At 39.6% G+C, this 26760-nt stretch overlaps 2 protein-coding genes across 5 annotated transcripts; both read left to right on the forward strand.

The window, feature by feature from the left end:
• Positions 1-2941: 2941 nt before the first annotated feature.
• Positions 2942-8703, forward strand: LOC131698757 (uncharacterized). Its single transcript, XM_058992512.1, has 3 exons — positions 2942-3301; positions 5377-5614; positions 6049-8703. Exon 3 carries the CDS (start codon positions 6494-6496, stop codon positions 7616-7618), a length of 1125 nt encoding a protein of 374 aa, XP_058848495.1. The 5' UTR covers positions 2942-3301; positions 5377-5614; positions 6049-6493; the 3' UTR covers positions 7619-8703.
• Positions 8704-15022: 6319 nt separating this feature from the next.
• LOC117424398 (protein RER1-like) lies at positions 15023-21262 on the forward strand. Of its 4 annotated transcripts, none has more exons than XM_058992513.1 (8): positions 15023-15278; positions 15716-15810; positions 16088-16192; positions 16495-16594; positions 16724-16802; positions 17576-17711; positions 17910-17964; positions 18538-21262. In XM_058992513.1, exons 2-8 carry the CDS (start codon positions 15718-15720, stop codon positions 18621-18623), a joined length of 654 nt encoding a protein of 217 aa, XP_058848496.1. In that variant the 5' UTR covers positions 15023-15278; positions 15716-15717; the 3' UTR covers positions 18624-21262. The 4 variants fall into 4 exon arrangements, 3 of the variants coding, with proteins under 3 accessions (XP_058848496.1, XP_058848497.1, XP_058848498.1); XR_004547898.2 differs by having other exon boundaries at positions 15079-15278; positions 17910-18071; XM_058992514.1 differs by having other exon boundaries at positions 15273-15292.
• The last annotated feature ends 5498 nt before the right edge of the window (positions 21263-26760 follow it).

Below are 26760 nucleotides of genomic sequence, written 5' to 3' on the forward strand. Positions count from 1 at the left end.
TATTCCTCTATGCATTTGTTTAAATCATTTATTTATTTCTACCAAATAAATTATTCCTTTATTTATTTTTAATTAAACGAGGAACTACAAATTATCAGAGTTCAGAGATTTAGACAAGGAAGCTACATCCCACTCTTGTGTGCAATTCCATCTACCAAACAGGAAACTAGAAATTTTCAAACAGGAAATCGAAAATTTCTAATCGAGCAGCACCTTCCAGCGAAAGCTGGTCAGGCTTGGATGTAAGCTTAAAAAATGAGTGTATTTCATCAACTGTGCAGTGGCGCAGCAGACTAAGGTCACGTGCACTTCAACAACGTCATGTTTCAAGTTCAAACCATGGTATTTTTTAATTTTTTTTCTTCCTCCTGCGATATGTGCTGTTTTAAAACATAAATAATTTGTTTAATATAAATGGTGTGGACATCAAACTGCTTGCACACCCAGGTATGTTTTGACGTTGACCAACATGTGGAATCACATGATTGGTAGATGTCCAGTTATTTAGCTTTTCTGTTTGAATAGTCGCTACACACCCTTAAAAAGTCGATGGAAGAAGAAGAAGAAGAAGAAGAATTTGACCTTAGTTTGACGACTTATATCTCATTGTGTATAAGAGGTATGTACGTTTTTTTCACATTTGAAGTAAGAAGGTTTCAGACTTTTGATACTGATACAGATGGTAATTCTAAGTGATTTAGTTTTGCCGCTGCAACATGGTAAAAACAGCTAAACTCTTTGAGCTATATAGAGACTCTCAGTAGTTTCAAATCAAACAAATAATAATAAAATAAATTTATTTCTTAGCTGACGCTCTTATCCAGGGCGACTTACAATTGTTACAAGATATCGCATTATTTTTACATACAATTACCCATTTATACAGTTGGGTTTTTACTGGAGCAATCTAGGTAAAGTACCTTGCTCAAGGGTACAGCAGCAGTGTCCCCCACTGGGGATTGAACCCACGACCCTCCGGTCAAGAGTCCAGAGCCCTGACCACTGCTCCACACTGCTGCCCCTACACAAGTTTTTCTAACTTGTACGAGGAACTACCGTTCCTCTCAATATAGTAAGCATATCCTGTTTTCCCAGATTTAGGGTCTTTTGATCCATCTGTATATATTTGTAACATCTCTTCCTTATTTTTTTTAACATATTCCTGTCCTTTTATCTTAGTTTCCATTTTATTTCCTTTCTTGCTAATTATTGTGGTTAACAGTTTACATATTTTTGGTTTTTTATACATCCATTTTGGCATCAATATTTTATCTCTATTTTCCATTCTTTTTATTTCCTCAATCTTAATCTCTTTTGCCCAATTTGTCATTTGGAATGCAAATGTTCCACCAGCTTTTACCCAATTTCCCTTTTTATAGTCATGACACCAATTTGTTACAATACTCCCCATCACTGGATGTTCCTCACTAAAGGATTTAATCTTGTTCCAATACCTTATATTCAGTAATGTTCTCTTGAATCTAGTGGCATCTCTCCTGTCATTACTTGTAAAGCCTCTGTTGGTGATGATCTCATTGTTCCTGTACATATTTGTAATGCCTTTGCCTGAATTGCTTCTAAACTCTTCAATTGACTCTTACTCGCTGCCTCTATAACTTGGCTTTCATAATCTAGTACACTTCTTATTGTACCTTTGTATATCATTAAAAGACTCTTTTGATCTGCCCCCCATTTGGTACATGCTATTGCTCTCAATAAATGTAATCTTCATTTACACTTATCTGTTATAATTTTGATATGTTTATGCCACATCATTTTTTTTTATCTAATTAACCCCCCAAATATCTTGCCTCATCCACTTCTTTAATTGTATGCTGTCCATATTTTATATTGAATGTATTTGCTTTGATTTGTTTACAAAAAAAGCATGCTCTCAGTTTTCTCTAATGACATTTTAAATCCCCACTGTTTTGCTCATAACTCTAATTTATCCAGTCTCATGTAGTTTATCTTTTACCACCTCAATTTTTTACCACTCACCCATATTACCCCATCATCTGCAAAAAGATCCATCTTACTTCCATTTCCAGTTATTTCCTCTACTACGTCATTTATCATTACTTTAAATAAAATTGGACTTATTACACTACCTTGTGGTGGTCCATTCTGCATCTGAAATGTTCTGGAAGTTGTATTTTGTACTTTAACCTTAAAAGTTCTGTCTTTTAGAAAATCTCTTATCCACCAAACATATTCCCTTTCAATCCCATTTTATATAATTTATACAACAATCAATTTTTCCATACCATAACCATATGCGTTCTCAATGTATTGCCCCTACAATTCCTCTATTGCTCAATGCTTCCCCTACATCTGTAGCAATCCTTATTACATGATCCATTGTAGTTCTATTTCTTCTAAATCCACTTTGATATTTTGTTATTAGCGTATTATTTTCCAAAATAAAATGTAATCTTGTGCATATCATTTTTTTCCATTATTTTGCATATTGTAAATGTTAATGCTGTAGATCTATATGCTCCAACCTCTTTTCCCTGTTTTAACACTGGTACTATTGCCTCTTTCCATTTTTTTGGTACACACCCATTTTTCCATATCATATTATACAATTTTAACAAAATCTTCAAAGAATGTATACCAGATATTGTCATCTCCTGGACTTGTATTTGTCCTTGTTTAATAGCCTCTGTTAATTCTTTATATGAAAATATTGTATTGTGTAGCAATTCCCATGCTACATAATGTGGGTGTAAGTCTCACCCACCTGTCCCTTTAATTAGGGTCAGTAGCCTGGCCAGGTTAAAACTTCATTTCCCATAGTTCCTTGCAACCACCCTCTGTTCATCCTCTCTCCCCATTGGCTCATTCAGATTTCCACCCCTCCAATCTCAGAGCTGCTTAGTAGCCATCACTTGTTTTAAAGCTGGCTAATCAGGCCTGAGGGGGACTCCCTTTCTCAGAGGAATCCATTAAACTACAGCATTTTCTCTACTTAAATTTCAGTGAATCCGTTACCATCCTTAGATAATTCCAGTGCATTCATTCATTTTCTTTTGTTGCTGCGCTTTGTCTAAACTGCTCTTTTGTTTTCACTGTTACTTGTTTAAGTTTAGCTGTTTTTCTAGGTCTGTTTAATGTTTGTTGTTTTATGTGTGACAGCCTCCATTTTTTCCTGATCCTCCTGATTTTTTCCAAACAACTGTTCACCATTCAACTCAACACTACAGGACAGTCTCAACATTTTCAACATACTCAATGTTTTCAACCTTCTACAATCACCATCATTTAGGGACACTTTGCCGGATTTCCTTATTTGTGGGTGAGAATTTCTTTTTTGTTTGGATTTTTTCTACTTTAATTTGATACTTTTGTTTCCTGTATTTTTTGTCATTTTGTTACTTTGTATGGATTTCAATTATCCTACTATTACTGGACTTGTTGGTCCTACCTGTCATTTTCCCACCATTGCCATAGAGACTGTTAAATGTAATTGTTTCCACAAGTCACTGTTTTTCATCTGTATCTATTTATTTATCCTTGGTCTTTATCTGTGTGTGTTGTGTTTGTGAGTGTGGGTTTATTGGAGACCCTCCGGTCACTACATTCATTTCTATTTGGTGATACTGTTTAGCCTTCTGTTTGTTCCTACATACTTATCTGTACCAGCTTTATTCTTACCTGTTACCTGCAATTATTTGAATTCCTTTCTTATCATTATTCATTTCATTCATTTGTTCATTTTTTCATTTGTTGACATTATTGTCAACCAATTGTTTGTGAAATTGACACCTCTGATGTCCCTGCTTTTGCTGTCTGTCACTCTTGCTGACTTATTTAGTTATAGGAATAGGGCCAGTAGTATCTCCTTAGGGAGGACAGTGCAACTGCTTTTCAGTTGTGCAGAGAGATCGTTACAATTGTAATTAACATTTTCTTCTTGATTTTCTATTGCTCTATAATTGACTTTATGAAACTCCTCTTTGTGCCAAAAATTATAATTTCCATTACTATTAACTTTTTCAAATCTTATTCCCAATAGATCAGCTTTTTCTTTATTTATGAGTTCCTCTTCAGTTTTAATTTAGAAATCTCTTTTCCATCCCTTTTCTGTAATATTCTTAAATGGATCCCATCTCTTTTATGTTCTTATCTGCCATTATTTTTAACAGTATTCTTGCCAGCACTGCCTTTTTCTACTTCTTATTTCCCTTTGTGCCATTGCTTTAGCTTTTTTATATTGTATCCGTGTTTCCATATCCATTGCTTTAGCTTTTTTATATTGTATCCGTGTTTCCATATCCATTGCTTTAGCTTTTTTATATTGTATCCGTGTTTCCATATCCATTGCTTTAGCTTTTTTATATTGTATCCGTGTTTCCATATCCATTGCTTTAGCTTTTTTATATTGTATCCGTCTTTCCATATCCATTGCTTTAGCTTTTTTATATTGTATCCGTCTTTCCATATCCATTGCTTTAGCTTTTTTATATTGTATCCGTCTTTCCATATCCATTGCTTTAGCTTTTTATATTGTCTCAATGTTTCCATATTCATTGCTTTTTAAACTTTCTTTAATGTTTTATCACTTCATCACATTTCTTATTCCACCAGGGCACTGCGGTTTTATTTATTTTATTATTTTTCTTTAATGGAATTATATTGCTGCCATATTTAGCCCCTTTATTATGCTGTCATTAATTTCATCAATATCTTCTGTTATGTCAATATTTATACTTTTTTTACAAACTTTCTCAAATTTCATCCAATTAGCTGTTCTAAAATTAAATCTTTCCACACCTTCCCTCTCTTTTTTTAATTACTTTTTACATTTTACGTAATGATAATTGGATCTCGTCTGTCGTCTCCCTCTTCCCCTAGTAGCGAGCCTGCAGCCCTTATCTACCGTCCCGCCCCCTTTTGCTTCCAGTTGGCAGAGACCTCACAGTAGCCCTCACCTCCAGTCCAATCAGTGCTCCCGCCACCTGTCCATCACAGAGGTCCTCCGAGGATATTAAAGCGGCCGTCTGCTCTCCCGAGGTCGCTACAATACATTAACTAGAAACAAGCTTAATTGTGTCTGAATGATTAGGTCACCATCAAATCTGGAATGACTCAAATTGCTATGAAATGGGCGTCTTATTTCCATCTTTGAATTGTTTATTTTTGTAAAGATATGGCTGACAGATGACAAGAGTGTTCGGACTACATTTTTCAGTTTTTTCTTTCTGAATAGTGGTTGCAGTCTAGAGTAGAACACTGCACCATGCTGTTTATTAGCTCTATATCTGATTTATATTAAAATACGACCTCTTGCTATACAATTTTTACAGATGTTTTAAAGCGCTCACCTCGGACACACTAAAGAATAGTATTCCTTCGTGTTTCCCCCTGTAGCAAGTCAAAGGGTGCGTTCACGGGGATCAGCGCAGACAAACTTTGCAGACGGGGATCTGCGCATGACGTCATAGTCTGTGTAGTTGGCGCTAGGACAACTTTGGAAACGTATCTCCAGAGCAGACTCCAACAACATGGAGGTTGCGTTGTGTGCAATTATTATTGCTGAAGAAATTGATGCAATTGAAGTTCCCTACTTGCTCCACGCAGGTCATCGATTGGAGCAGCGTCAATTGAGGTATATTGCAATAACAGATTGTGATACAGAAAGCATATTTAGGTGCTATATAAATACAAATCAATAAATAAAAATAAATATGTCAGTTATGTCATTAAAGCACATATGGTCAGACATCATGTTTTGTCGATGTAACTGGCTGCTGATATTTAATATATTCTCAGCCTGACGTCAGTACAATACATGACAGATCTTTATGATAATTTCTTTGAAGATTATGTGGCAAGAGTGGTGCCTGAATACACCTCCACTGATTTTAAGAGTCACTTTCGACTTACCCAAGGACAAGTTGAGGAAGCAGTATAATCTCTGTGAACATATAATACACTTACAGTGAAAACATCATTATTATGTTGTTAACTTTAAGAATGTAATCAGCAAGATGTAACAACAAGCACACCTGTTTATATTAATATTGTTTCATTGTATTGCAGGATCTGATAAGGGATTTACATCCCTTTTACATGAATCATCAAGGTACAAAATGGCCATTTCAGAATACAGTGCTTGCCTGCCTTTGGACATTAGTAAATCAAGAGTCCACAGAGGAGTAGCAGACAGGTTCAACACCAGCAAATCTAACATCTGCATACATCTTCATGAGGTGTGTTCTCTCATATCCAAACATCTTTCATACAGGATTGTCTGGCCCACAGGCCATGCTGTCAGTCAGATTGAACAGGGTTTCCTGGCAGCTGGTTTCCCTAAAACACTGTGACAACAGTAGAGAAGCTGGAAGCCTTAATCAGTTCATACATCAGGAAATGGTTGGGAGTTCCACGCTGCCTCAGTAGAGTGGGACTTTATGGTAAAGGAATACTGCAGCTACCAGCATCCGCTCTAACCGAGGAGTTTAAGTGCGCCAAGGTCAGACTGGAAATGACATTAGTAGAGCCACGTGACAAATGCGTAAGGGAGGCAGCACCTGTGCTAAAAACTGGAAGAAAGTGGGCGGCAAAGAAAGCTGTGGGGGATGCAAAGGCTGCCCTTCGAATTGGTGATATCATGGGGCAAGTTCAGCATGGAAGAGGGGGTCTTGGTTTCAGTTCAGCTCCTCCTACATGGCACAAGGCAGCCCCAGCTCAACGGAGGAAGATGGTAGTCAATGAGGTGCAAAAGCAGGAGGAGAGGATGAGATGTATAAAGGCCATTTCCCAGGCCAAACAGGGAGAATGGATGAGATGGGAGAGTGTGGAACAACGCAAGATTGGCTGGCAAGACCTATGGTCAGTGGAACAGAGCAGGATCAGTTTCCTCATCAGGTCAACATATGATGTTCTCCCATCACCACAGAACCTAAACCTCTGGGTAGGGGAGGATCCCTCATGTCCTTTGTGTTCATCACCTGCAACATTAAGGCACATTTTGACAGGATGTAAGGTGGCTCTTAGCCAAGGACGGTTTACTTGGCACCATGACCAGGTGCTGCGATGTTTGGCCTTAGCATTGGAAGACAAGCGTAACATGACCAATAAGTTGCCACCTGTTCCATCAAAACATTACACACAAAACATTACACGTCCAGGAGAGCAACCACCAAGAAAAGGTGTTAAAACCAATCCTCGCCCAGGACAACTGGAAGCTGCTAGAGACTGGAAAATGCTGGCAGATGTTGGTCAACGGCTTATTTTTCCAGCTGAGATTGCCACCACTAACCTTCGACCAGGTATTGTCTTGTGGTCCGGATCAGCACGCCTTGTTCACCTGGTAGAATTAACAGTGCCATGGGAGGATGCTGTAGATGAGGCGTATGAGAGGAAGAAACTGCGGTATGCTCAACTAGCCACTGAAGCGGAACAGCGAGGATGGAGAGTCCGGGTTTACCCAATGGAGGTGGGTTGTCGAGGATTTGTGGCACACTCTACAACCCGGTTTCTCAGAGACGTCGGATTCAGTGGCCAGGAGTTGCGTCGCACAGTGAAGAACTTATCTGAAGCAGAAAGGAGCAGCAACTGGCTGTGGTTGAGACAGAAAGATTCTGGCTGGGGACCTCAAGCACAATAGAAAGAAAGAAACACTGATGTACAGGTAAGTAAGCTGGGCTGAGTTGAGTGGGGGACGGAGGGGGGTGATGCTGGGACGCCAGAATCACCGTCGAGCCCTCTTGAGGTGTCGTGGGCTAGTCGACGAAACACTGAGGATGGAAGGTGCCCACTTGAAAACCCCCTGTGTGCTGATGCGCTAGGGAGGCAAAATAAGCTGATCCCTGGAGCCAGCATTTCCAGACAGAAGGATATCTACAGCATCATATGGAAGGAAGCACAAATGGATGGAGACACCTATGGATCACATTAGTTTACTGTAAAGCTACGTCTTAGTTGGTGCTTATCTTGGCGAGAGCCGAGTTCAAATCAGCATGAAGTTTTAACATCTACTCTCGTGTAATGGAAGTCGCGCAGTTGATGGCTGCCACGTACCCATTGCAAAGCACAAGCTATTGATAACCCGGAGTCCTATTACAACAGAAAGCACTTTTACTCAGTTAATCTTACTGCTTTCTGTGACAATACAGCACATTTTGTTCATGTCAATGTGGGCCATCCTGGAAGCTGACATGATGCTCGAGTCTACCGCATGACAGAGGTAGCAAGAGTCCTTCAGGAAGACTCACAATCTCTTTTACCCGACAGTATGCACATCATTGGTGATGCTGCATATCCACTCTCACCCCACCTGTTAACTCCATTCCGTGACAATGGACATTTAACTCAGCAACAGAAAAGATTCAACAAGAAACTGTCCTCAGCCAGGATGGTGATCGAAAGAGCGCTTGGACTCTTAAAAAACAGATTTCGGAGATTTAAAGGATTACACATGCATGTCATCCAGAATATCAGCACAGCTGTCACAGCTTGTTGTGTCCTTCACAATATCTGCTTGGAGACATTAGAGGACTTGGAGTTTGAGGAGGCTGTGGATGACAATGTACCAGAAGGTGTCAATGATCAACCAGATGTAATGCAAAATGATCCTTCTGGCATCATTAAAAGAAATGGCATTGCTGCATCATTATAAATTGAATTACAGTGTACACAAGTATTATTATTGTTTATTTAGCAGACACTCTTATCCAGGGCAATAATGTTTGATTTCCATACCAACTGTTACAATTGGTCCGTTATTATCACAATGTGAGGTTCTGAGTGCAAAGTGTATAATAAATGATGTACCAAAACCTAACCCCAAAGCTTGTGTCTGTGTTACTCTGTTTTCATTGCTTGTCATGGTTAGTAAACATGTTTATAATGTCCCCCAGGAGTCAACAGTTACATCAGTGCAAATAAATACCTCTTAATATTCACAGACTGTCATAAGTCCACAAAAGACAAAGAGAAACGATTACAAATCAAAGTATTTATTTAAAGAATATATACATTATTTTCATATCTGATATAATGTGGAGGATATGTCCTAGAGACACTCCAGCATTTCCTTTTCACATTGCTCCCTTCTTTTGTCATGCAGCCTTTTCCTCCTTTCTTGGATTCTGCTGTTATCGCATCTATGCAGCTTGGACTCCAGAACAGCTGTAAGTCTCTGGGCGTGTTGGTCATACTGCTGTAGAAATGTGCTGGTTGGAGGCCTTTTGGTTCTGGGTGGTTTCGGCTGCATATGTGAGGTGGATGGTGTGCTGCTAGGTTCCAGACTAGTGAGGCATTGTGTATCACGGCCTACAGAAGGAAAGGGAATGGAGTCTGTGCAGGATATTTGAGGTGGTAGTGATGTGCAAGATGCACATGTTGCTGTAGTCGTGTATGAATTTGCTTCCTTGGATGTGACACATAATGGTGTAGACACAATTGAACAAGTTGGTGGAGGTGCTCTCACAGTCTTAGAAAACAGGCTGCCAATAGCCTAGAACACAAAAGACAACATTCAAAATGCATTCAGGACCCCTTGAATAAACACAATGTCTGTCAAGTATGCACACACTTTACAATGGACTGCTGTATTACGTAGCCATGACTACAATTGTCTAATGCCAAATATGTAGCACATATTGGAATCATACCTCAAAGTACTCCCAGGTAACTCTTCCCTGGCCACTCTGTCTGCTCCGGTCCTTTGCTCTTTTATACGTCACCAGGAGATTGTTCCATTTCTTTCTAATCTTCTCTGGAGGGAAATTGTATCCCTGAGAAAGAAACTTCCTATGGAGTATATTGAAGAAATTAACTCTATTTGAGCTGAAGAGGTCCCAGTGCACTCTTGTCAGTTCAATAAACAAGAGGGTACTCTTACTATTGAACTCTATAAAACAAATAAAGAGTTAAACAGCACAACAAATCATGGTAAGCCCTTGAAGAGTTCAGATTAATATGGGCATGCATTATACTAGATTGACGATTGAGAACTGCATGCAGATTCATCATTTCCTAAATCAGGTACAACCAGGTGGAAGTAAGTGTCAATACCAAGCTGTTGCCTACACATGCCATGAAATACAATAATGTATTACCTTTCAACACAGCAGACATGTTGGGGTGGGACTTGCATGGAGAACCCTCCTTTGCTAAAGTAGAAAAGGTAAAAGCATGGATTTGTACAATATATACCCATATACGCAGTCCTTGTACTGCAGACACATAACCTTGAAGTGCTCAAACAACGTGAACTGTGTGCAGACTAATTTGATACAATAACAGTAAGGTAAAAGGTTATGCAGACATGCATTGACCTGACTGTCTTCATTGTTATGAGTATCCCATCCTGTTCAAACTCAGGTTGATGTAAGGCCTGGAGTGTGGTGGGTAAGTAAAAGCTGTGAACATGCATTGGGAAGCAATGCACTGTTTGAGCAAGTCTATTGACAATACGTTATCACATCCAGACTATTAAAAAATGTCATAGTAAGCCTCAAAAGTAATCTAACAGTAAGAGGAATAAGTTAGGGTTTAGTATTTAGCCTAAAGGAATGCAAGCTTACCTTTTGTTTGCACTGTGGTATTGGCCTTGAGTGCCTGAGTAAACAAATTCAGAGAGCTAGGAAGGAAATTAAAAGACAAGACCAAAACTGTGGTATTTTCTGGGATACTGTCGGCGCCTTGCAAAGGACCATATGGACAGCTGGAAATACAAAATCAAAATGCATGGCTGAAATCGTGGTGCACACAGGAAGGCTTCACCTTTCTTGAACATTGGAGCACTTTCTACAACAAGGACTATCTATACAGGTGGGACGGACTGCACTTAAACAGAAAGGGAACCAATCTACTCGGAGAAAGGATCCTTCAGGCGGTCCAGAAGCATTTAAAATAGAAAGTAAGGGGGGAGAAAACAAAAAAAACAGAAGGGAGACCACATCAAAACAAGGGCAACAACTCAGGTAAGACCACTATTAAATGTATTTATCTTAATGCTAGAAGTCTCAGAAACAAAATGTTTGAACTTGAAGCTACTGCACTAACAAGTAACTACGATGTGATAGGTGTTACAGAAACTTGGTTGTCTGAGAGTGATGGAGACAAATATAATATTAGTGGGTACACACTGTATAGGAAAGACAGGCAGGACAGAAGAGGCGGAGGGGTAGTGCTATACATAAGAAATAGCCTTGAAGCCCAGGTGTTAAATCAGGACAAAGAAAACAATGCAGAATCAATATGGGTCAGAATAATGGACACAAATTCAAAGGGCATAATAATAGGAGCATGCTATAGACCACAAAACTCAGACGCTGAGCAAAATAATCTGTTATACAATGACATTCGAAATGCATGTAGAAAAGGAGAAGCCATACTAATGAGGGATTTCAACTTCCCCTGTATAAAATGGGAAAACCCGTTGGGGGGCACGACGGATGAAATTGAAATGGTGGAAATGACAAATGACTGCTTCCTAATGCAATTTGTCTAGGCACCGACTAGAGGGGATGCATGCCTTGACTTAGTCTTTTCAAATAATGAAGACAGAATAACTAAAACAGAGGTCAGAGAGCCATTGGCAAACTCAGACCACAACATGGTCTCATTTGAAATATTTTTTAAAACCCCAAAAGTAATGACTAAAGCTAAGGTTTACAATTTTAGAAAAGCAAACTACAAAGGTATGAAACTAATAGAAGTAGATTGGAGTAAAATAGAGAAAACATCCACAGAAAAAGGATGGCTGTTTTTTAAAAATGTAGTACTAGAGGCACAAAACAATTACATCACAAAAGTAGACAAATCTAAATCTAAAACAAAATGGCCAAAATGGTTTAATAGATCAATTAAAAAAAATATTCGGCGAAAAAAGGCACTTTACAGAGCATTTAAAAGGGACCAAAAACAAAGTACACAGAAAGAGTACTTGGAACTGCAAACACAAGTCAAAAAGGAAGTTAGAAAGGCCAAGAGAGAGATAGAAATCAATATTGCTAATGGGGCTAAAACCAATTCCAAAATGTTTTTCCAATATTATAACAGCAAGAGAACATTCAAAGAGGAGGTTAAATGTCTAAGAGACACAAATGGCAAAATCATAGATGAAGAAAAAAAAATAGCAAATATATTAAATGATTACTTTTCACAGGTTTTTACAAAGGAGGACACGGACAACATGCCCCACATGTCGACCTGTTCCTATCCAATTTTAAATAACTTTAGCATAACAGAGGCAGAAGTGTTAAATGGGACTAGGAGCTCTTAAAATAAACAAATCCCCTGGGCCAGATGAGATCCTCCCAATAGTACTCAAAGAAATTAAAGAAGTTATTTACAAACCGCTAACCAAGATCATGCAACAGTCTCTTGACACAGGGGTTGTACCGACAGACTGGAAAATAGCAAACGTTATACCGATCCACAAAAAGGGAGACAAAACCGAACCAGGTAACTACAGACCAGTAAGCCTGACTTCTAGTATATGTAAACTTATGGAAACTATAATAAGATCCAAAATGGAAAATTACCTATATGGTAACAATATCCTGGGAGACAGCCAGCATGGTTTTAGGAAAGGGAGATCATGTCTAACTAACCTACTTGACTTTTTTGAGGATGCAACATTGAAAATGAATAATTGCAAAGCATACAACATGGTCTATTTAGATTTCCAGAAAGCTTTTGACAAAGTCCTGCATAAAAGATCAAACTGAACGCAGTAGGGATTCAAGGAAATGCATGCACATGGATTAGGGAGTGGTTAACAGGTAGAAAACAGAAAGATTAGAGGAGAAACCTCGAAATGGAGTGAGGTAATCAGTGGTGTACCACAAGGATCAGTATTAGGTCCTCTGCTATTCCTAATCTACATTAATGATTTAGATTCTGGTATAGTAGCAAACTCGTTAAATTTGCAGACGACACAAAAATAGGAGGAGTGGCAAACACTGTTGCAGCAGCAAAGGTCATTCAAAATGATCTAGACAGCATTCAAAATTGGGCAGACACATGGCAAATGAAATTTAATAGAGAAAAGTGTAAAGTATTGCATGCGGGCAATAAAAATGTGCATTATAAATATCATATGGGAGATAGTGAAATTGAAGAAGGGAACTATGAAAAAGACCTAGGAGTTTATGTTGACTCAGAAATTTCTTCATCTAGACAATGTGGGGAAGCTATAAAAAAGGCTAACAAGGTGCTTGGATATATTGTGAGAAGTGTTGAATTTAAATCAAGGGAAGTAATGTTAAAACTCTACAATGCATTAGTAAGACCTCACCTAGAATATTGTGTTCAGTTCTGGTCACCTCGTTACAAAAAGGATATTGCAAAATGCTCTAGAAAGAGTGCAAAGAAGAGCAACCAGAATTATCCCGGGTTTAAAAGGCATGTCGTATGCAGACAGGCTAAAAAAATTGAATCTATTCAGTCTTGAACAAAGAAGACTATGCGGCGATCTGATTCAAACATTCAAAATCCTAAAAGGTATAGACAATGTCAACCCAGGGGACTTCTTTGACTTGAAAAAAGAAAAAAGGACCGGGGGTCATAAATGGAGATTAGATAAAGGGGCATTCAGAACAGAAAATAGGAGTCACTTTTTACACAGAGAATTGTGAGTGTCTGGAACCAACTCCCCTGTAATGTTGTTGAAGCTGACACCCTGGGATCCTTCAAGAAGCTGCTTGATGAGATTCTGGGATCAATAAGCTACTAACATTCAAACGAGCAAGATGGGCTGAATGGCCTCCTCTCATTTGTAAACTTTCTTATGTTCTTATGTTCTTAATAGGCTGCCATATCCAGGGTATAACGGACAAGAATATGTAGTTATGAACATGATTATATGTATTACATCACACAGTCAGATGCATCTAATGAGTTGGTATAGGTCTTTATTATTATATATTGAAATGGCTTTATCATACCACACTCAATGACTGTAGCTAGAAGGATTCATATCTTCCAGACCCATTGCAAACTATTAGAAATACAACGTTTGTCAGTGGAGACAATACATACATGATTACATAAAGACACCATCAGCTGTCTTTTACAGATGCTTCAATAGTACTGCTACTCACCAGATTGAATCCTTTGCCTCACTTCAGGGGATACCTTAAACCTGATGATTGTGCTCCCATCAGTGAGCTGGATTTCAATCTCTTCCGTTTGTTAGCTTTGTGTTCTCTTTCTTACCTCAGGTCCCTTATATACAAGAATTGAATATGACACACCTATATTCCATTAGTTTGAGCTGTAATCATGTCACTGCTATCTCTGCAATCTTTGAAATACAAACATGTGGTCCTTTTGTAGTTGTACACGAGACTTATTATTGCTTCTCCAATTGAGTTGTATATCTTGAATATAGATATATATTTCCCAACGATTAGGCAGTTTGCCTAGTTTGCACAATGGGTAAGATGCAACCCATTGTGTTTATTTGTTCTGGTTAAAGAATAAATGACATGTTCTAACAATTGTATTATCAAGAAATGGCAGGAAAGGAAACTTGGATGTGTCTAAACTAACCGTATGGCTGCAATGGGGGGGTGTTGTTGGAATTGGCCAGTTATGCACATTGTATATAGTAAGGTAAAGACACTGAAATATTCATCCATTCACATCAAATATTTTATGTATTAAGTGTTTCACAATCACAATGTATATGTATCTAGAGTTGCATTGACGACCATTGGAGGGTTGTTTTTATTCATCAACACCGCAAGATACTTTTACTAATTTCCTATTATTTTGAACTGTGATATCTATTAATTGCAAATGTAATGCAATGATTGTACAGGGTTGCTTCTCGAGTGTCCTTGTGAGGGTGTGTGTCATTCACACCGCCTGGCTAGGTGGCAACAGCACATTGAGTGATGACCGTATAGGGTTGCGATGTCCTTCTTTATCGGTGAGCACTCGTTGGTTGTTTTGAAGCCGCGGCTGCTCCAGCGCAGTACCCTTTTGAAAGCTGCGCGATCTGTGCAGCCTGCCTAGCCGAATCTGCGTGACCTGGTGTCGTCTTTTCCGGCTGAGTTCACGCAGATGCCCAACTAGGACAGGTTTTGCTATAAATCTGCGCAGAATGATCCTCGTGAACGCACCCAAAGACTAAAATGTAATCCAGGGGCGGGCTTTCCGCTTGCCCGATTTCGGAGTGATCGAGTGCTGTATATCCAATTAGTAATCAGTAAAGATTCCCGGTGGACCAATTAGAACGTAGTGTATATCCCCCGTCACCAATCTGCTTCGACGGGGGCGGGACGTTGCTAATAGCGGAAGCGAGGAGGGTGAGTGAAAGCGAGTGGCTTAATTTATCTTTATAAGGAGATGTTTGGAGAATATTAATGTAATTACATTATATCCTGTTAATGAGCAGTGTTGGGGTGGTGTGATTGTATATCGCGTGAATTATACTATATAGTTGGAGAAGCTGGCTTAGCCGGTTGCTCAGTACACCACCATAGCCAGTCGTCACCGTTCAATTACACTAGTGAAACATACACTCGCAGTGTTTGTGCAGTATTAATGAAATATCAATGCTTTTACTATTAAATATGCATATGCAGCATTTATTTACGATGCTGAAGCTAAAATAAACAGCAATCATCTATTCATAATGTTTATGATGACATTGCAGGTCCCCTGGAAGAATTTAAGTTTAAAACAGAGGGTATTTTTATTTAATTGATTCAGAAATATTAATGAAATTATGTAATTTTTTCAGTAATGTCAGATTTGGGCACTAGTCAAATTCAAGGGGACCCCCCCTCCTCTCCACAAGTCTCCAGTTTGAGGTTGATCTGCACTCGTTTAGCACAGGTAAGACTCGTTCTGTCCATCTTGTGACATCATGCCATGCTTATTCTGTTGTATGACAAAAGTATCCACATCACACTTTAGATTTTACATGTTTCTAGAGAGCCGCTGGTGGAGCTGTTCTGAAACTGGGTTAGCACACAGGCTATTGGGAGTTCCAGAATCTGGGGAGGAAATCTCATGATATTGATGGCTCTGCTTTTGTATTTGTAGCCGTGGCGTTGGGGGATGTGAAGGTTACTGAAACACTTCTAAAATTATATTTGTATTCCTTGGCTAGCGTTACCAGTCTCTACTGGACAGATCCACCCCGCACGCACTGGGAAGATGGGGAGCCACTGTCATTCTGGGACTGCTGTACATGATCCGAGTCTTCATACTGCAGGTAGGGACCAGTCTTCATATCATTTCCTCATGCCTTATTAAAACTCACCCGTAGCCTCAATAGAGCTCTGGGAATGCTGTCTAAACCCCAGAACAGTACATTGGGACCATACTGTAACCATTAACTGCCTCCCTGCAATACTCTGCCCCTAAGAAATTATATACTGCAGTTTGCAGTTAAGGTAACATTGGCTTTGTGTGATGTAGGTAATATTAACAGTGAGTGTTTGAAATGAGCGATGCAGGTAATGGATTCTAGTGTTTGAAATGAGCAATGCAGGTAACTCTGTTTTTGTTTTTTAGGGCTGGTATATTGTGACATATGCTTTGGGGATTTATCACCTGAATCTACTGGTGGCGTTCCTGTCTCCTAAAATTGAACCATCATTGCTAGAAGATTCAGGTTTGTTTGTGTGTCTGTGGTTTTCGTGCTGTGTGTAAAGCTCTTTCTGTTTCCTGTTTTAGTTTGAGAGGGTTGTGGGAGTTGTAGGTTCTTGCTTTGTTGTAATGCTCTTCCTGTTTCCTGTTTCAGATGATGACATGGCGCTGCCAACACATCACAATGAAGAATTCCGACCCTTCATCAGGAGACTCCCTGAGTTCAAATTCTGGTGAGAAAGGAGAAAGAATTCACTGTTTTATCAGTGGCTGCATTAAGTAACTGAGTGGCTCAGAGCAGCTCAGTGACAGAACCCTCTAACAGCATGCTCAGCTCCGCTCCCCTTGAGCAGCTCAGTGACAGAACCCTCTTAACAGCATGCTCAGCTCCGCTCCCCCTGAGCAGCTCAGTGACAGAACCCTCTAACAGCATGCTCAGCTCCGCTCTCCCTGAGCAGCTCAGTGACAGAACCCTCTAACAGCATGCTCAGCTCTGCTCCCCTTGAGCAGCTCAGTGACAGAACCCTCTTAACAGCATGCTCAGCTCCGCTCCCCCTGAGCAGCTCAGTGACAGAACCCTCTTAACAGCATGCTCAGCTCCACTCCCCCTGAGCAGCTCAGTGACAGAACCCTCTAACAGCATGCTCAGCTCCGCTCCCCCTGAGCAGCTCAGTGACAGAACCCTCTAACAGCATGCTCAGCTCCGCTCTCCCTGAGCAGCTCAGTGACAGAACCCTCTAACAGCATGCTCAGCTCTGCTCCCCCTGAGCAGCTCAGTGACAGAACCCTCTAACAGCATGCTCAGCTCCGCTCCCTCAGAGCAGCAGAGTAGACTTCATCAGTGATCTGAATGAGCGGAGAAATTCTCGCTCTGAGCTGCTGAGTTATGGAACACACCCAGTTTCTCAGTGTTTCTCCCCATAGGGTCCTGCTGATTCTCAGAGGGGGTGAGGGGTGGTGCTACTGACACATTGATTTATTTAATTATTATTTAATTTTTTTACAGGTACTCAGCTACTAAAGCAGTCCTGGTTGCCATGGTGATGACCTTCTTCGAAATGTTCAACATTCCGGTGTTCTGGCCAATCCTGGTCCTGTATTTCATCATGCTTACCTGCATGACCATGAAGAGGCAGATCCGGGTGAGAATCTCACTGCACTATGTGCTCCTATAGCAGGGGTGGTGGGGGAGCAGCAGAAGTGCACTGATTCAGTGCACAGATCTCCACCTGGTTCTTGGTGTTTCTACTCAGTGCTGATCAGACCCCAGAAAGTTCATTAGAATTATTCTAGTTTTTCCTGTGATGATGAACTCTGTTTTCTGCTCTTCTCTCTTTCAGCACATGATCAAGTATCGCTATGTTCCATTCTCACACGGGAAAACACGCTACAGAGGCAAGGAAGATACCGGAGACGTTTTCATTAGCTGAGGATTCCAGATTGTAATGTTTACTAAACACATGAAACAGATTGGAAACGGATCATACTATCTGAATTAATCTGTGAGTCACTCTCCACTGGCCCCAACAGTGATTCAGACAGCTGTCACTCTCCACTGCCACCAGCAGTGATTCAGACAGCTCTCCTTTTCAGGCTATAGTTTTATTATATTATGGTTGTCACTCCTCTCTGCATTAGTTTTTTTTCAAACTCCAGAACCCTGTTATATCACTGCGCTCTCTCTCACTGTGTTTTTATTTATTTATTGATTTCCACTGCTTTTTGTTTGCAGACAGTAATGCTGGAACAGGAAGTGGGATTCTGGAGTTTACAAACTATATAGCAACACTCTACATCTCTCTCATTCAGATATTCGTGTGGGTTGTAGTTTTTTTTTTTCCCCCAAGTACATGGAGTTAATGTTAATGGAGTGCTACCATTCCAGACTTCTTTGTTTTCACTTCCTCCAGCCTCCTCCTCCCTTCCTTCCTACGTTCCAGGTAATAAAGTCCCCTGAATCTCACACAGGCACTCCCCAGACTGTGCTGTCCAGAGGGAACTGTGTGCGTGGGGTCTGGGGGAAGAATATTGCTTCAAACACAGGGAGAAAGTGACCATGGCTGTGGGATAGAGAGGCTTCACAGAAGAAGTTACAATAAAGAGGTGTGGAAATCAACAGAAAAGGAAAGCTCCATGGCGAAGGCAGAGAGGATGAAGTACGTGGATTGGAAGGCCTGAGCGGAGGGCACTCTGAGCACAGCATGAAGGATACCGACAGGACCGGCACACTGGAGCTGCTGCACTCACAAGTTTGCTTTTGTGTCAATTTTTGCTATTACAACAATTATTAATTAAAATTATTGTTTGAGAAGATTTTGTTCAGAAGTGGCCCACCCTTTCTCATGTGAGGTAAGGGAGGGAGCAGTTCAGTCTCCATGCCTCAAGCCTGTCCTGGACTGTAGGGAGCACCCTTTCTCTTGGCAGGGGAAATGGGAAAGCAGATTAGTCTGTTTGCCCACCCAAACATTTGTAGGACTCCTGATTTTCCATTCTTGGTAATGGCAAATTCCGTTTTTCAAAATGACCAATTCCTTTTTTAAAAAGGAATAATTCTGTTTTTTTCTGTTTTTACTAATTTATTAAGAATTAACAATGTAATTTGAACATAAATAACATTTTTACATGAAATCTATTGAATTCATTATATATTTTTTTTATTCAAGTCCCTGAGATACTGTAGTTTTCAGGAAAAAAAATTCTTAAAGCAGTCCACTAGTAACAATGTACTGTAGGTCAGTCAACAAATAACGGGGTTTTGAAAAAACAGCTTATTGCTATTACAATATACAGACTAGTCAAACGAGGGGCATTATTACAAAAATATATAATTTTCATAAAATTACAAATGAAATACAATGTTCAGGACACTTTTTATCTCTCCCATCTGTAGTTTCATCTGCAACAACGCAGACTGGTTTATGCTGTACTTGCTGTAAAACTGCTTGCATGTGTTTCTCGTATACCCTGGACAGATAGAGGTGTCTTAGTTTTTTTTTTTTAATTTAAGGGGGCCAGATTGGAAAAAAAGTTAGGAGTAGGCGGGCCAGAGTATTTTACTTTGTACATTTGTAAGCAATAATAAATATTACATAACTTAATGTTCATATACTGAACACAATTTACACATTTTACCATATGAATAGTACTTTAATAATAGAACAGTGTGAGAATTTAACAGAGTATCATTACAAACATTTTAAAATGTATGTGACATACCAATAGAATAACTGTTAAGAAGTGATCAGCAGTTCCACTTTTGAGCTTCTAACTACTGTGACCTCTGGATACGTATTTCCAAAAGCTTGTTTGGTTTCAAAATGCATTTTCATATTGTGTTCCTTAACTACTGACACACATTCATTGCACAATAAACACATCGGCTTTGCGTTCGGTACAGTTGGTATAATAAATAAGTATTTATTGGTCCACTCATTGTTGAATCTACAATTGTCACCATTTTCTGTCATTACTACAGTAGCTAGAGTAGAGAGAGCCACATTATAGCAACACGAGTAAAAATAAGTTTTATAAGGAGTTAATGATAAATTAAAAATAATAAGTTATAAATTGAAAGGTTTCAGCTCTACTACCGCATCGTTTCCTTGTGTTGAGCGGGTGACGGAGTAACGGATTTGCGATAATAACTAAATAAATTAATACATAAATTCAATTACGTTTCTTCAATCGGGGGGTTGATGATTTTTTTTTTTTTTTCCAGGTACTTTTCACTTTTCTGTATATACAACTATACAACAAAATGATTCCACAGAACTCTCAAAACAGCTCGTTGCTTTTTTAAACAACTCGACTCACACAGCACACAAGCAGCGCCGCAACAGAGACAGACAGTTCATCAGCGTAATGCCCACAAAACCACCTGTTTTCTCATTATTCAATGATCCAAGTAAACATACAAAAACTTTGCACAGTTTTGTTTTTTTTAAGGGCGCAGTTGCAAAGCAGAACCCCATTCCCAAAATGCCAATTCCGTTCCCAATGGCTAATTCCGCGATTCCATCCATTATTCCGCGATCTTGGAAAATCAGTAGCCCTACATTTGTAACAGTAAAAGATGCCAACTGAACCAAATTGTGCCAAATTGTGTGGTGGTGTCTGGGCCGGGATGTGGAGGTATTCTGTCTGTCTGTCACTGGGGTCTAGGTCGTTGAAATAAACTCATTTCACATTTTATGACCTGTGCAGCCGGATTTGAACCCAGGACTCCCCCGCCCTCCACCCCCCACCCCCGCCCTCCACCCCCCACCCCCGCCCTCCACCCCCCACCCCCACCCCCACCCTCCACCCCCCGCCCCCACCCCCACCCCCACCCCCACCCCCCACTCCCCACTCCCCACTAGGGATGCTGTTCCACCACATTATAAAAAAACATGTTACTCTAGAGACGATTAGGTTGTGGCACCTGTACAGAAGTGTTGGACAGTGGGATGCTGTGTTGGACAGTGGGAAGCTGTGTTGGAAGGTGGCTGACGCAGGTGAGCTGGTTCCCAATGCAATCCCTTCATTATAATGTAACCTGAACTTGGTTTATTTTGTCATGGTGAATGGATATAGGAATGTTGTGCTTGGGATTGATTTAATTTTGCTGCTGTATTATTTTTTTTGTTTGTCTAATTTTTGTAAATTAATCCTGAATAATTACATGTCCCGAAATAAAACAAAAGGGATTATTTACTTTGTGTGTCCTGGTCTTAGTTTGTTTAGTTTACTCACTCTGTAGCCACAGGACCAGCACAGGTACATCCCAATAGTGCAGCACTAATACAAAGAGAGACCTAAGTAGACCATACTCAATAAAATAACAATACATATATATATATATAATTGCAAAAAACTGTGTTAATGCAGCAGTTAGGGTTGAACCCATCGCCACAAAAGCAAGGAAATATGGCGTTGGGGTTTTTAACCCTAACTCGCCATTCCCACCCCCACAAAAGCAGCCAAAGGAACCAGACAACACAAGCAACCGCAGACTGCCGTCATCAGGTAAGATGTAGAACATACAATTCTTTCTAGCTGACACTAGAGACAATGTCAATTACATCATGGTCTTCCAGTGCTGGTATATGGATATACATGTACACTTCGAAACAAAGACGCCCACTTAAGGCTGCAGAGCCACATCATCTTTACCTTACATGCACTTTTGATTCTAATGCAAGTATGTAAATAACTGACATTTGCACTGTTACCATTTTCTAGCACGTCAAAGCATTCAGTATAATCATATAGGTTGGCTGGTAGGGAGCCTGCAGGGTTTAAGGTTCATTCCACCAAATATATTGTTGCCTCAGTGGATGCATCCAGGGACATTCCTACCAGAAAATCTGCTGGGCTGTTACCTGAAGTCAGCACATACCTGTCCCTCTCATCATCATATTGTGTTACTTGGTGCTGCAATCTCTTTCCTAAGTACTGGTTGTGTGCCTTTACATTTGGTTTTGGGGAACAGAACTCAACCCCTAATCCTGCTCAGTGGCAGGCATCCAGGATTACCTCTGGTACTTCCCAGTTTGGCCTGAGGTTGACAAGCCGAAGAGTGCATTCGGCAGCTATCTGTTCATGTCAGGCATAGACTAGTTTACTAACAATGACACACAAGATGAGAGACCTGACCGTTTGTCCCTGTCCAGTGCGCCACCTTGCAACTTCATGTTGGTGTTGTCAATGCTCACTGGCAAGCCATTTAAACCTGTGCACAAGTTCATATAGCTCTTTTGGACCACGATGCAATTGACATTGTCTCTTGTATCATCTAAAAAGAGTTGTGTGTTCTATGTCTTACCTGATTACATAAGAACAAGAACATAAGAAAGTTTATACACAAGAGGAGGCCATTCAGCCCCTCTTGCTCGTTTGGTTGTTAGTAGCTTATTGATCCCAGAATCTCATCAAGCAGCTTCTTGAAGGATCCCAGAGTGTCAGCTTCAACAACATTACTGGGGAGTTGGTTCCACATTCTCATGATTCTCTGTAAAAAAGTGCCCCCTATTTTCTGAATGCCCCTTTATCTAATCTCCACTTGTGACCCCTGGTACTTGCTTCTTTTTTCAGGTCGAAAAAGTCCCTTGGGTCGACATTGTCAATACCTTTTAGAATTTTGAATGCTTGAATCAAATTGCTGCGTAGTCTTCTTTGTTCAAGACTGAATATATTCAATTCTTTTAGCCTGTCTGCATATGACACGCCTTTTCAACCCAGAATAATTCTGGTTGCTCTTCTTTGCACTCTTTCTAGAGCAGCAATATCCTTTTTGTTACGAGGTGACCAGAACTGAACATAATATTCTAGGTGAGGTCTTACTAATGCATTGTAAAGATTTAACATTACATCCCTTGATTTAAATTCAACACTTTTCACTATATATCCAAGCATCTTGTTGGCCTTTTTATATCTTCCCCACATTGTCTAGATGAAGACATTCCTGAGTCAACATAAACTCCTAGGTCTTTTTCATAGATTTCTTACACTTTTCTCTATTAAATGTAATTTGCCCTGTCTCTGCCCAGTTCTGAATGCTGTCTAGATCATTTTGGATGACCTTTGCTGCTGCATCAGTGTTTGCCACTCCTCCTATTTTTGTGTTGTCTGCAAATTTAACAAGTTTGCTTACTATACCAGAATCTAAGTCATTAATGTAGATTAGGAATAGCAGAGGACCTAATACTGATTCCTGTGGTACACCACTGGTTACCTCGCTCCATTTTCAGGTTTGTCCTCTAAATCAGTACTTTCTGTTTTCTACATGTTAACCACTCCCTGATCCACGTGCATGCATTTCCTTGAATCCCTACTGTGTTCAGTTTGAGAATTAATCTTTTATGCAGGACTTTGTCAAAAGCTTTCTGGAAATCTAAATAAACCATGTCATATGCTTTGCAATTATCCATTGTCGATGTTGCATCCTCAAAAAAATCAAGCAGGGTAGTTCAACATGATCTCCCTTTCCTAAAACCATACTAACTGTCTCCCAGGATACTGTTACCATGTAGGTAATTTTCCATTTTGGATCTTATTATAGTTTCCATAAGTTTACATATACTAGAAGTCAGGCTTATTGGTCTGTAGTTACCTGGTTTGGTTTGGTTTCCCTTTTTGTGGATCACTATTACATTTGCAATTCTCCAGTCTGTTGGTATAACCCCTGTGTCAAGAGACTGTTGCATGATCTTGGTTAGCGGTTTATAAATAACTTCTTTCATTTCTTTGAGTACTATTGGGAGGATCTCATCCAGCCCAGGGGATTTGTTTATTTTAAGAGCTCTTAGTCCCTTTAACACTTCTGCCTCTGTTATGCTAAAGTTAGTTAAAACTGAATAGGAACAGGTTGACATGTGGGGCATGATTTCCGTATCCTTCTTTGTAAAAACTTGTGAAAAGTAATCATTTAATATATTTGCTATTTTTTCTCTTCATCTATGATTTTGCCATTTGTATCTTTTAGACATTTAACCTCTTCTTTGAATCATCTTTTGCTGTTATAATATTGGAAATTGGTTTTAGCCCCCTTGGTAATGCTCATTTCTATCTCTCTCTTGGCCTTTCTAACTTCCTTTTTGACTTGCGTTTGCAGTTCCAAGTACTCTTTCTATGTACTTTGTTTCTGGTCCCTTTAAATGCTCTGTAAAGTGTCTTTTTTCACTGAATATTTGTTTTTAATTGATCTAAAACCATTTTGGCAATTTTGTTTTAGATTTAGGTTTGACTGCTTTTGAGATGTAATTATTCTGCACCTCTAGTACTACATTTCTTAAAAACATCCATCCTTTTTCTGTGGATATTTTCTCTATTTTACTCCAATCTACGTCTGTTAGTCTCTGTTTCATACCTTCATAGTTTGCTTTTCTAAAATTGTAAACCTTAGCTTTAGACAGGTTTTAAAAAGCACTTCAAATGAGACCATGTTGTGGTCTTAGTTTGCCAATGTTTCTCTGAATTCTGTTTTAGTTATTCTGTCTTTTTTATTTTAAAAGACTAAATCAACGTTGGGAAGCAATCATTTGTCATTTCCACCATTTCAATTTTGTCTGTCCTGCTCGCCACCAGGTTTTCCCATTTTATATGGGGGAAGTTGAAATCCCCCATTAATATGGCTTCTCCTTTGCTACACACATTTCTAATGTCATTGTATAACAAATTATTTTGCTTGGCATCTGAATTTGGTGGTGTAACAGGGCAAGGAGCCCTGTACAGTGTTCTGTTTATTTATTTTTAGAACAGGGTTTCCCCCACCGCCCCTGTGTTATTTTGTATTTGTTTTGTATTATTATTATTATTATTATTATTATTATTATTATTATTATTATTGTCGTTATGTTTTATTGTATTTAAATGACGGCGAGAGCCGTGCACCGTAGGTTTTGTTATTGTTTTGTTTTATTTAAAATGTTGTCTTGCAGAGGCGAGATTGGTGCTCATCCTCTGCCAGTAATAATTTAAAAACCTCATGCAGACGGTGGCCATCTCCCGAATTAATTAGGTGATTTAATTTGTTGCTAATCGGGAGATGGTCACCTGCATGAAAGCCTGCAGCTCGCTGCACTCGGTGTGGGTGTTAGAGCGGAGAGAGCAAGCGAGGAGCGAGAGAAAACGAAACTAAACGAAAGAGAAAATCCAGGATCAGTGAAGGCTACTGCCCAGCCTAACCTGGATCATTTATTATTATTTAGTGTTCGAGATTTGTTTTGTTTACCTTTTTTATTTCGCTCTGTGAGCACTGTGTTTTCTGTATGAACTTTTAATTTTATTTTTGTTATTTAAATAAAACTGCGCTGCCGTGTCTTTTGTTTTGAACTGCAGTATTTGGTGTCAGTTTGTTTTTAGTTCCTGTCTCTGGCCTGACGTCAGACGACTCAGCCAGCCTGCCACAGGTGGACTATAGCACACCCCTATTATTATGCCCTTTGAATTGTTGTCCATTATTCTGACCCATATTGATTCTGTGTTGTTGTTTTCTTCCAGATTTAACACCTGGGCTTCAAGACTATTTTTGATATATAGCGCTACCCCTCTGCCTTTCTGTCCTGCCTGTCTTTCCTATATTATTATTATTATTTGTTTTATTTAGAAGACGCCTTTATCGAAGGCGACTTACAGAGACTAGGGTGTGTGAACTATGCATCAGCTGCAGAGTCACTTACAATTACGTCTCACCTGAAAGACGGAGCACAAGGAGGTTAAGTGACTTGCTCAGGGTCACACAATGAGTCAGTGGCTGAGGTAGGATTTGAACCGGGGACCCCCTGGTTACAAGCCTTATTAGTCTATACCCACTAATATTATATATGTCTCCATCCCTCTCGGATAACCAAGTTTCTGTAACACCTATCACATCATAGTTACTTGTTAGTGCAGTAGCTTCAAGTTCTAACATTTTGTTTCTGAGACTTAGCATTAGATAAATACATTTAAATGCTATCTTACCTGTATCTTTGCTCCTGTTTTGATGTGGTTTCCCTTCTGTTTTTTTGTTGATTTCTACCCCCTTCCTTTCTAGTTTAAGTGCTTCTGAACCTCCTCGAGGATCCTTTCTCAGAGTAGATTGGTTCCTTTTTTTAACTTCAGTCCGTCCCGCCTATATAGATGACGGCAGTCTGCGGTTGCTTGTGTTGTCTGGTTCCTTTGGCTGCTTGTGTGGGGGTTGGAATGGCGAGTTAGGGATACAAACACTAACGCCACATTTGTTGGCATTTGTGGTGATGGGTTCAACCCTAACTGCAGCATTAACGCAGTTTTTTGCAATGAATTTCCCTACTTTTTGAAGAGTTTTTATATTTTTATTAAAAAATACTTTTGTGGAGGTGTTACATACATGACTGCTGCATTTTACCATTTTATTAGACATGTTAATACAAAGAGTTCAACAAAATTCTAGGAAGATATTAAAGCAATGTTAATCATTTGTATCTACAGTATTAGGGCAGCAGTGTGGAGTAGTGGTTAGGGCTCTGGACTCTTGACCGGAGGGTTGTGGGTTCAATCCCCAGTGGGGGACACTGCTGTTGTACCCTTGAGCAAGGTACTTTACCTAGATTGCTCCAGTAAAAACCCAACTGTATAAATGGGTAATTGTATGTAAAATAATGTGATATCTGTATAATGTGAAATAATGTATAATGTGATATCTTGTAACAATTGTAAGTCGCCCTGGATAAGGGCGTCTGCTAAGAAATA

This window comes from Acipenser ruthenus, chromosome 19 (genome assembly GCF_902713425.1).
Source record: "Acipenser ruthenus chromosome 19, fAciRut3.2 maternal haplotype, whole genome shotgun sequence".
NCBI classification, from domain to species: domain Eukaryota; kingdom Metazoa; phylum Chordata; class Actinopteri; order Acipenseriformes; family Acipenseridae; genus Acipenser; species Acipenser ruthenus.

Bases quoted from the DNA above. Each gene is read 5' to 3' on its own strand.
- LOC117424398 (XM_058992513.1), top strand. From the start codon at position 15,718: ATGTCAGATTTGGGCACTAGTCAAATTCAAGGGGACCCCCCCTCCTCT. The intron at 15,811-16,087 runs GTAAGACTCGTT...TTCCTTGGCTAG, and splicing joins TCTGCACTCGTTTAGCACAG to CGTTACCAGTCTCTACTGGA. The intron at 16,595-16,723 runs GTTTGTTTGTGT...TTCCTGTTTCAG, and splicing joins ATCATTGCTAGAAGATTCAG to ATGATGACATGGCGCTGCCA.
- LOC131698757 (XM_058992512.1), top strand. From the start codon at position 6,494: ATGACATTAGTAGAGCCACGTGACAAATGCGTAAGGGAGGCAGCACCT.